The sequence below is a fragment of the Rhinoraja longicauda genome, chromosome 5 (genome assembly GCF_053455715.1).
Source record: "Rhinoraja longicauda isolate Sanriku21f chromosome 5, sRhiLon1.1, whole genome shotgun sequence".
In the NCBI taxonomy this organism is placed as follows: Eukaryota; Metazoa; Chordata; class Chondrichthyes; order Rajiformes; family Arhynchobatidae; genus Rhinoraja; species Rhinoraja longicauda.
The window spans coordinates 69,647,494-69,657,623 of record NC_135957.1 but is presented as its reverse complement, the minus strand read 5'-3'; the positions used below and the strand labels follow the sequence as shown (position 1 = coordinate 69,657,623).

Genomic DNA, 10,130 nt, shown 5'->3' with positions numbered 1-10,130 from the left:
ACGTCTCTGCACCACAGGAAATATCCTGGGGTGTTCTTTTAAGTGAAGCATGCTGTGCCAGTGCAATGCAAACTGTTGTTTGTACTGAACATGAAGTGCTTTGCTACCCAAGTGAAAAATTGAACAATGTTTAAAATTTAACACAGACAATAGTACTGCAGTCATTTTTTTAATAAATGAATTTACAAATGAATCAAATGCAAATTTTGTAAAATATAACACCTCTGAAATATTCTGAACATACAAACATATTTTTCAACAGCTTTAAAAAAAAAATGCTTTGGTTACTGACAGTGTCCAGTTTTGTATCATATTGATCTATCTAGGTTTTAAAATGCATAATCAATTTTCAAGTTTAAAAAAAAAGAAACTATGATATCCACCATAATGTTTCCCGGTGGAGGTGTAGAGAACCCTGACCTTAAACGTCGTCTATCCATTCCCTCCACAGATGCTGTCTGACCCACTGAGCTTTTCCAGCACTTTGTGTTTTGCTCAAGATTCCTGCATCTGCTGTTCTGTGCGACTCCATTTAGGTGAGGCAGTGACAAAGCGAATTTACAGAAAACTCTGCTTTAAGTGTCAAATAGGTCAGGAGGACACATTATTGGCAACAATGCTGAATACAAGATTCAACTGTCAGCTCCTTATGCCAGTTTACCCACTAAACAAAAATCAGATTCATTTCTGGTCCACATTACCAATAATATTTCTGAATTATTTTTAAAAACATATTAGATTGACAAGTTCTTTTTTCAGTGACATTTTCAAATAACGATAAATTGTGTTGCGGATGTGTATGCTGCATTGAGTTAGATGGACACTGCCCAAACCTTAATACTGAATAAAGATCTAACGAGTTCATCCCAATAATTTAACCTAGATTGGAATATAAACCCAACAGATGAAGCAATAATATGCCAAGCCATTGCATCAAACTATTTTCTTGTACTGGCCTATTTCCTATTTCAGAAGTAATTCATTCTCTTTCCTTGGATCATGTTTTATTTATATATACACACACACACACACACACACACACACACACACACACACATATATATATATATACATACATACATACATACACATACATACATATAGACATTTACACACAAACTTGGCACTGGTAACGATGTATTGCCCAATCTCCTTCTATGGGCTCTTCTGGTTCCCTTGAGCTCCACGACTGCTCTGTGCCGAAGTGCTTCTTCCACTGCTCTGCTTTGGACTTTGCCTGATATTGCCAAGGTTATCTTTCTCTTACTTTGGTGATGATTCAGTATCTGTATACCAAAGTCAAAGTTCCCCTTTTGACAGTGTATCAAGGAGATCGGTAACGGCTGACCAAATTTCGATCACGTTTAGATTTTATGCTAAAGAGACATAAAATAGTGAATGATCTACAACAAGTGAACATAAAGGAAGTGCAGAATGGTGGCACATTTTGCGTAAAGTACACATGACTCTTGCAGACACAGACCACCGATTGCTATCTTTGTAAATGCAGCCCCCAATGTTCTTGGAAGTTTGATAAATAAACTTCTTCCTCAGTTTCTAAAGATTCATCTGGAAAGGCCTTTGAACATACGGAGGATAGAAGATCTTGCTGCGGTTCTATAGTCTGTGACAAGGAGTCACGATCCTCTGAATCTCTCCTAATGCACAATGCAGATAAGCTCAGTCTACCACGACTGAGATCCCAGTCTAAATCTGCCTCCTCCATCCCTTCATATAGTTTTTCATTCAGCATCTTGCTATCGAATACAAGAGGACACCAATCAACACCATCCATTGGAGCCTTTCCGGCGGGTTGAAGCTGCGACGTATAGTTACTTTCTTCTTGTTGCAGTGGCATTTTTGGCAGATACGCTCCCTCACGCTGACCATCATTGGATCCAACCTTAGCCCAGTTAACATGGCTCCCTGTGGTCCTCGTCTTTGGATCATTCGTAACAGATTGCAACAAGTAACTTGTCTGCTGCAGATCATCGGTCTTTCCGTCTGGTGAGAGGCGTGGTTGTTCATTTTGTGGGTTCAGACGGGTCTCTACTGCGAGAAAGCCATACTCAGGACGATACTGTGCTCCTTCATCGATCAGAGGCCCTGACGGCAGTTGCAATAGGTAACCCGATTGCAGTGGTTCACTGCAATTCCCATTTGGCAGCTGGATGCTTTGCAACTGCTGAGGGCGGCTGATGTTCTCTGTTGCAACGTCGCCACGTTGAATTTCTTTCAATTTTTCGTTTTCAGTTGAGGGATCATTTTGTTTGGACTGACCAGCCACTGGAACACCGCTCTCTTTGCTATGCACACGGTTTTTTGTTGCTGGATTTTCTACACTTTGAGATTTGTATATATTTCTTTCATTTTCTAATGCCAGGGGGATAGCTTTCCATTCAGTAGCAGACATGTTGCAAACTTGGGATGTTAAAGGGATCTTGCAATCGTCAGCATCTTTACAGCCATACAATGATGCGTTGTGGTCCCCCTTCTCCAGAACCATAACATTAATGGTCAGTGATTCAGGTGCAAAAAACATGAATGTCTTATTTGATGGGCAATCCTTTTGCAGCTGAAAAGAAAAGATAAAATTTAACTAGCTTCAAACGAACCATTTAATGTTCAATCATTTATATGTTAGTATCATTCACACATACATGTACAGCTGGCACAATCTATTGCACATAAACTTCATTCACCTTGGTACCAGTTCAGAAATTAAGGTACCCGCTCCCCACAGTTTTCCATGGATGAGGATTTTTATGGGAAACTAGGTATTTTGTACTTGAACTTCCAATGTGTCCTCCAAGCTATTGAGGCTTTTAAGTTAAGATTCTTAAGAGGGAATTCTAGAGCAACAGCTTTTAAAGATGTATTCGAGATTTGCTGCATGAACCAAATTTTAGATAATAGCCATCCAAAATCAAAGGCCTAAAATATTGTTTCACATGATGACAACTGGGGTGCAGGTACAGCAGGCAGTGAAGAAAGCTAATGGAATGTTGGCCTTCATAACGAGAGGATTTCAGTATAGGAGTAAAGAGGTTCTTCTGCAGTTGTACAGGGCACTGGTAAGACCTGCTCCTGTCACCACTATCTATGTCTGGGGTGCATGTGACCTCCAGGGATATTAACATTGGGGGCTCAATGATGATAACGCCATTGAACATCAAGAGGAGAAGGTTAAACTCTTAAACGCACCCTTGTTGGAGATGATCGTTGCCTGGTGTATATGTGCGCATGTTCCTGGCCACATATCAGGCCGTATGTGAAAGCTATCTTGCTCTTGGAAGATCTCTTTTACTCAACAACTGTTAATGGGAATGGGACATTGTGCAATCGTCCCTTATTAAGGAAGGTTATTGAAGGAAGCAACTGAAAATAGCTGGCAGAATGTCTCGGTGCCTTGTCTGGGAGGTGGCGTGCTTCTCTCTTTGCTGTTTTCATTTGGGCTTTTGTACACTGCCGGTAAAAAGATTCATATGTTCTCAGCTCCTTTCCAAATGCTCCTTCTCTATTTTCGATCAGTCAAGGACCAGGGATTCACAAGAGATGGTGAGGAACACAATAGTTTAAGTGAGGTCTCAAAGCTCAATATAAATTGCAACAAGACTTTCTTACTCTTGTATGCTCGCTTATAATAAATCACAACATACCACCAATCTTCCAATTTGTTTGCCACACCTGTTAATTTCCTGAACTTCCTGCCCCACCACACCCAGTATTATCTCTCTGCGTGCCAATGTTTACTAGTTCCTCATCATTTAGTATATTTTGCCATTGAAGATGAATAACCTAACCTATTATTATTCTCTAAATCCACTTTCTTGCCCTTTTCCCCCCTCACTTAAATCCACACACTACTCAAACATTTTCCACCTATCTTGGAAAAAGAATCTCCGGATGTGTCCAATTCTAGTTTACCCATTACATTATATACAGTTGTTGCACGTTACTTTGTCCAAAACTGTTATTCTTAAGTGAATAACATATTACCTTCCTCTGTTCGAAGAGCAAATATTTGCACTATTGTCCATGCTGTGGAATCTACCGTGAACAAATTATTTTGCTGCACTGGTTTAAAATAGGCTTCCTTTTGTAAGGCTCACAACAGTTCCATTGCAAGTCAATAGACAATAGACAATAGGTGCAGGAGTAGGCCATTCGGCCCTTCGAGCCAGCACCGCCATTCAATGTGATCATGGCTGATCATTCTCAATCAGTACCCCGTTCCTGCTTTCTCCCCATACCCCTGACTCCGCTATCCTCAAGAGCTCTATCTAGCTCTCTCTTGAATGTATTCAGAGAATTGGCCTCCACTGCCCTCTGAGGCAGAGAATTCCACAGATTCACAACTCTCTGACTGAAAAAGTTTTTCATCTCTGTTCTAAATGGCCCACCCCTTATTCTTAAACTGTGGCCCATTAGTCCATAGTAATAAAAATAACCGATCAGAAATTCCTTACCAGATTTATAGGTTGCTTCTGATCTCTGGCATTCACGTATTTGTACATAAAACAACACACCAAAGCGAAGAAAAACATTAAAGTGAAGACTGGCAGGACACATCCAAACAGAATAATTTTAACCATTTGTTTTGCCGGATCTGTCAAATAAAGAGGAATAGGTAATGAAAAATGTACAACTAAATTTGTAAAAAGTATAAAAGTTCAGTATAAATCTAGTGAAAGGAATAGATTTATGATTTAGAAATAATGACATTGTATCAGAAGTGGAGGAATATGAAATAAAACAACCTAAAAACCCCCCGAAGTGAGACAATCAGAGGCTGAACAATTGGAAGATTTGCAATATGTAACATGCTGAAGGAACTCAGCGGGTCAGGCAGCATCCGCGGAGGAAGAGGACAGACAAGTAGACAGGAACCCAAAATGTCACCTGCCCACTCCTTCCAGAGATGCTGCCTGATCCGCTGAGTTCCTCCAGCACTTTGTGTTTTGCTTAAGGTTCCAGCATCTGCAGCTCCTTGTGTCTCCAAGGTTGCAAGATAATGGAATACAATAGAAATTAAATGACAAAAGGGATGACGATGGAAGATGAAATAGATGAAGAAATAAATAACTGATTAACTGAAAATTTAAATGAGAAGACCATGTATATTATCTAAATGTTTGAGCTCAATGTTAAAAGTCTGCAAGCCTGATGTGTCTCATCAGAAGACGAGTTACTGTTCCTCCACTTGCATTGACTTTCACTAGAACAAAGGGAAAAGATAACAGGCAGAATAGCCTCAGCACTAGTGAGATGAAGAACTGACGTTTCAGGCGAGAATTAAAATAACAGATGACTGGAAACTTAGAACCGCGTGTGTGAACTGATTGAGGCGTTCCAGAAAGCAACTATTAGAGTAGAAAGGAACTGTAGATGTTGGTATATCCAAAAGACAGACACAAAAGTTCTGGAGTAATTCAGTGGGTCAGGCAGCATCTCTGGAGAAAATAGATGGGTGGCGTTTTAGGTTGGACCCTTCTTCAGAAGCAGACGGAGTCAATGGTGGGGAGCCTGGTCTATGTGATGGACCACTGAAGAAGGGTCCCGACCAGAAATGCCACCCATCCTTTTTTATTTGGAAATGCTGTGTAACCCGCTGAGTAACTCCTGCACTTTGTGTCTATAAGCAGTCATTTGATCTGTTTCTTGTGATTCTAGTGCATTGAATATCACTCCATGAGCATGGAACATACTTAGAAATTCTATTTTTTAATATTTCTTTAGTTATTTGATGACATATGATTTTATCTGAAGAGAAACATAATAATGACCATTATGAAGGATAAAGGATTGATGAACAATGCCTACACCAAATGGTATAATTTTAACAGTTATGAAAATCCATGAAGGGAGAAATTCAGAGGTGATAAAGAAAAGTTTGTAAAAAAAAGTACAGAACTTATTTAACAACAATAAACAATTTATTTGTCCAATGTATAGTTGGAGTAAGGTAGGCTTCACAGACCAATGGAAAAGATATCGTGCTGATTCACTAGAATGATACCAAGAATAGGGGTTGGTGCAGGAATGGATAAAATGAAGATGTGATTTAAGGATTTTCATTATGCTTCATGTTGAAGGGGAGATTTGATAAAGCAGTAACAAAAGAGCAAAGACTCAGCATTATTGCAAGGACGACAAATGCAAAGTTAGAAAAAAATGTATATGCAGGGAAATATTAGATTTAGGATTATTATTATCAAATGGACCGAGGTGCAGTGTTGCCATCCAATCAAATCCAATCAAATCAGATAATACTGCACATGAATACTATCAAGCCATACTCCAGACCAACAGGCAGAGCGAAGGGAAAGATACAGAGTGCTGAATATAGTTCTCGGCATTGCAGTGCAACAGTTCTGAGACAAAGTTCAATGTCTGCAATGGGGTAGAGAAGATTTGGACAGTACTCTAGCTTGTGGGAGAACTATTCAGAAGGCAGAAAATGGAGGAATAGAAGCTGTCCCTGGGCCTGGTGGTGCGCGATTTCAAGCTTCTGCTTCTTTTGCCCGAGGGGAGCGGACAGAGGAAGGAATGGCCGACATGGGACAAGCTCTCAGCTGCTTTTCTGAGAGAGAGTGAAGTGCAGATGGAGACAATGGTGGGGAGCCTGGTCCGTGTGATGGACTTGGCTACATCCACAACTCTGTCAACGTATGATGAACGTTTGCGCCTGTGCTCGCTGGAGTTTAGTTGAGCGGGGACTTCATTGAAACGTACCGAATAATGAAAGGCCTGGATAGAGTGAAAGTGGAGGATGTTCCACTAGTTGGAGAGTCTAGGACCAGAGGTCATAGCCTCAGAATAAAATGACGTACCTTTAGAAAGGAGATGAGGAGGAATTTCTTTAGTCAGAGGGTGGTGAATCTGTGGAATTCATTGCCACAGACTGCTGGGGAGGCCGTCAATGGATATTTTAAAAACGGAGATTGACAGATTCTGGATTAGTAAGGGTGTCAGGGGTTATGGGGCAAAGGCAGGAGAATGGGGTTGAGAGGGAATGATAGTTCAGCCATGGTTGAATGGCGGAGTAGACTTAATGGGCCGAATGGCTTAATTCTGTTCCTAGAACTTATGAACTCTCTGCAGAATACAGAATGGTTTAATGTAAAGGCCAAATATTTCCCTTCAAAGAAATATCTAAAAAGGAAACAGTGAAACAGGCAAAGATAGATAGTTAGAAGAGCTAATGGGATGTCCCGGCATAATGGTCTACATTGGTTCCTCTGCACGGTGATTTTTATGAACACGTGTGGCGGCGCCTAACGGCTGCGGCTCGCTGGCAGTCTGTTCGTCTTTTTTCCTTTTTTTTGTTGTGTGTCGGTGTTGGGATGGTTTTTGTTTTTGTTTTTTGGCTGTGTATGTGTGGGGGGGTGGGGTGTGGGGGGGTGGGGTGGGGGGTGGTGGGGGAAACCTTTCCTTTTTAGGTCTCTTCCTCACGGCACAGGACGCGGCTCGGCCGCGGACCTTCCATCGCCCGCGGGGCCTTCCATCGCCCGGTGCGGCTCGGCCGCTGGACTTTACACCGCTGGTGCAGCTCGGCCGCGGGACCTAACATCGCCCAGCGCGGCCGCGGGACGGTTCAGCGCCAGGTGCGGCTCGGCCGCGGGGCCTTCCATCGCCCGGCTCGGTCATGGGACGTTTCAGCACCCGGTACGGCTCGGCCGCGGGGCCTTCAATCGCCCGGCTCGGTCGCGGGACTTTTCAGCGCCCGGTGCGGCTCTGCCGCGGGGACTTCCATCCCCTTGCGGGGACTGTACGGGTCGGTCGGGGACGAGCTGTCTGTCCGTGGGCGTGGGGAAGAGAGTGGAAGTTTTGTTGCCTCCATCACAGTGAGGGAGTGTTTGGAGTCACTGTGATGGATGTTTGTGTTGGGGTCATGTGTCTTGTGTTCTTTTTTTTGTGTGTGACTGCAATGTAATTTCGTTCGGTACCTCGGTACTGAATGACAAATAAAGCTCTATATGTATTGCATACACCGATCAGCCAAAACATTATGACCACTGACAGGCAAAGCGAATAACATTGATTATCTTGTTACAATGGCACCTATCAAGGGGTGGGATATATTAGGCAGCAAGTGAACAGTCAGTTCTTGAAGTTGATGAGTTGGATGCAGAAATGGGCGGGAGTGAGGACCTGAGTGACTTTGACAAGGGCCAAATTGTTTGGCCAGACGACTGAGTCAGAGCATCTCTGAAACGGCAAGGCTTTTGTGTGCTCCTGGTCAGCAGTGGCAAGTACCTACCGACAGTGGTCCGAGGAGAGACAAACCACAAACCGGCGACAGGGTTCATCGAAGCGCGAGGGCAACAAAGGCTGGTCCAAATCGACAGGTCTACTGTGGCACAAGTCACAGAAATTTTAATGGTGGTCACGGGAGGAATGTGTCACAATACACAGTGCATCACACCCTGGTGCGTATGGGGCTGCACACGGAGAACCAAACAGCATATTAGGCAGGTGGTCATATTGTTTTGGCTTATGCTTAATACGTAATATTACAATCTTTTCTCATTAAAATGCTATTCTCACCTTTTGCTGTTGTTGTGCATTGGATTTCAGAAGGGTCACTTCTTCTCAAAGAGGAATGTTCCACTGACCGAACAATTACACAGTAAGTGGTATCATGTTCCAATGTGCCCACCTTTTTAAAATCACCATTTTCCAGGTAAGTGCACTAAAAGCATCAAATGTATAATAATTATTTACTTTAAATAAATATTTCTTACAGGAATTGAATTCTTCAGATTTGGCATTGAAACAACGTAGTGTAGATTAACTCAGGTTTTAACCGAGTGTACAGATCCTCCCCAGCTTACAAACACCCGTACATATGAACAAACGATTGGGAGAGTGGCGGGATGGATTTGCGAGCTGCTGCAGGCATATTCCCCCATGTGGGAACTCGATCCACGGCTGCATTTCTCCCTTGCAAACTGTTCGTGTTACAAACAGTGGTCAGGATTGAAACCATAAGACAGGAGCAGAATCAGGCCATTCGGCCCATCCAGTCCACTCTGCCATTCAATCATGACTGATCTATTTTTCCCTCCCAACCTCATTCTCTTGCCTAACCATTGACACCCTTCCTAATCAACCTCCGCTTTAAAAATACCCAATGGCTTGACCTCCACAGCCGTGTGTCGCAATGAATTTCATAGATCCACCACCATCTGGCTAAAGAAATTCCTCCTCATTTCCCTTTATTCTGAGGCTGAACCATGCTGTAACCCAGGGAAGACCTGTACTATTTTCTTGCATTTACTTGTAAAGAACTCTGTGAAGCACTAGAACTGTGTATAACCTATGCCAGACTATTATGATTCTACATTATTATCAACATCTACTAGTGAATGAGTGGAACAAAATGACTGCTTTCCATAGTTAGCACTTTGCCACTGATCCCTCAATGTCAACTGAGTTTAACATCGCCTTTATCAATATTCAGATCCATTGAATAATGCCATTACGATAATATACGAAATAAAACTTTCTCTTACCGATTTATTGGACTTTCTGTCGATGACAAGGATTTCAAATTTTAATTCATGGAAAATTTTAGTCAGTGAAGTAGATTGAAGTAGATTGTTCTGCCATTTTGTGGGAGGTGTCAAAATGATTGAGATAGAACAAACCCCAGCTTCCAGTTTTACTTTTGGGGAAGTGAAGATTGCTGAAAGATAAGCAAGTATTAAAATCAAAGTGCACAACATTTGCCATTTCAATCATAACTCAGTAACAGGTACACAAAATAAGAACCGAAGAAACATCTGCCATTAATAGTCCCGTTGAATTATTTTCCAACTTGTGAAACAGATTTTTAGGGTTAAGTCTGTGTTTTACTCTCAGAACAGGGGGTTTGTTAAAGTGCAGCACGGTGGCGCAGCGATAGAGTTGCTGCCTATGGATGCTCTCTATATGGAGTTTGAACTTTCTCCCTGTGATCTGCATGTGTTTTCTCCAGGTGCTCCGGTTTCCTCCCACACTCCAAAGACGTACAGGTTTGTAGGTTAATTGGCTTTGGTTAAAAAAAAAAGGTGCATTGTCCCTAGTGTGTAGGATAGTGTTAAGCATGTGCACGGATCGCCAGCCAGCACGGACTCATTGGGCCG

General features: G+C 42.3%; 1 protein-coding gene across 1 annotated transcript in view; it reads right to left on the bottom strand.

Annotated features, from left to right (window-relative positions):
• Window positions 1-229: 229 nt before the first annotated feature.
• The window catches only part of LOC144594041 (uncharacterized), a 29,519-nt gene continuing 19,618 nt past the window's right edge, over window positions 230-10,130 (bottom strand). The window contains exons 4-7 of the mRNA XM_078400209.1: window positions 9,519-9,691; window positions 8,551-8,695; window positions 4,470-4,609; window positions 230-2,575 (exon numbers count right to left, since the gene is read on the bottom strand). Of these exons, the coding sequence (XP_078256335.1) occupies window positions 1,493-2,575; window positions 4,470-4,609; window positions 8,551-8,695; window positions 9,519-9,691 (1,541 nt within the window). The 3' untranslated portion in view covers window positions 230-1,492. The remainder of the gene's footprint in view (window positions 2,576-4,469; window positions 4,610-8,550; window positions 8,696-9,518; window positions 9,692-10,130) is intronic.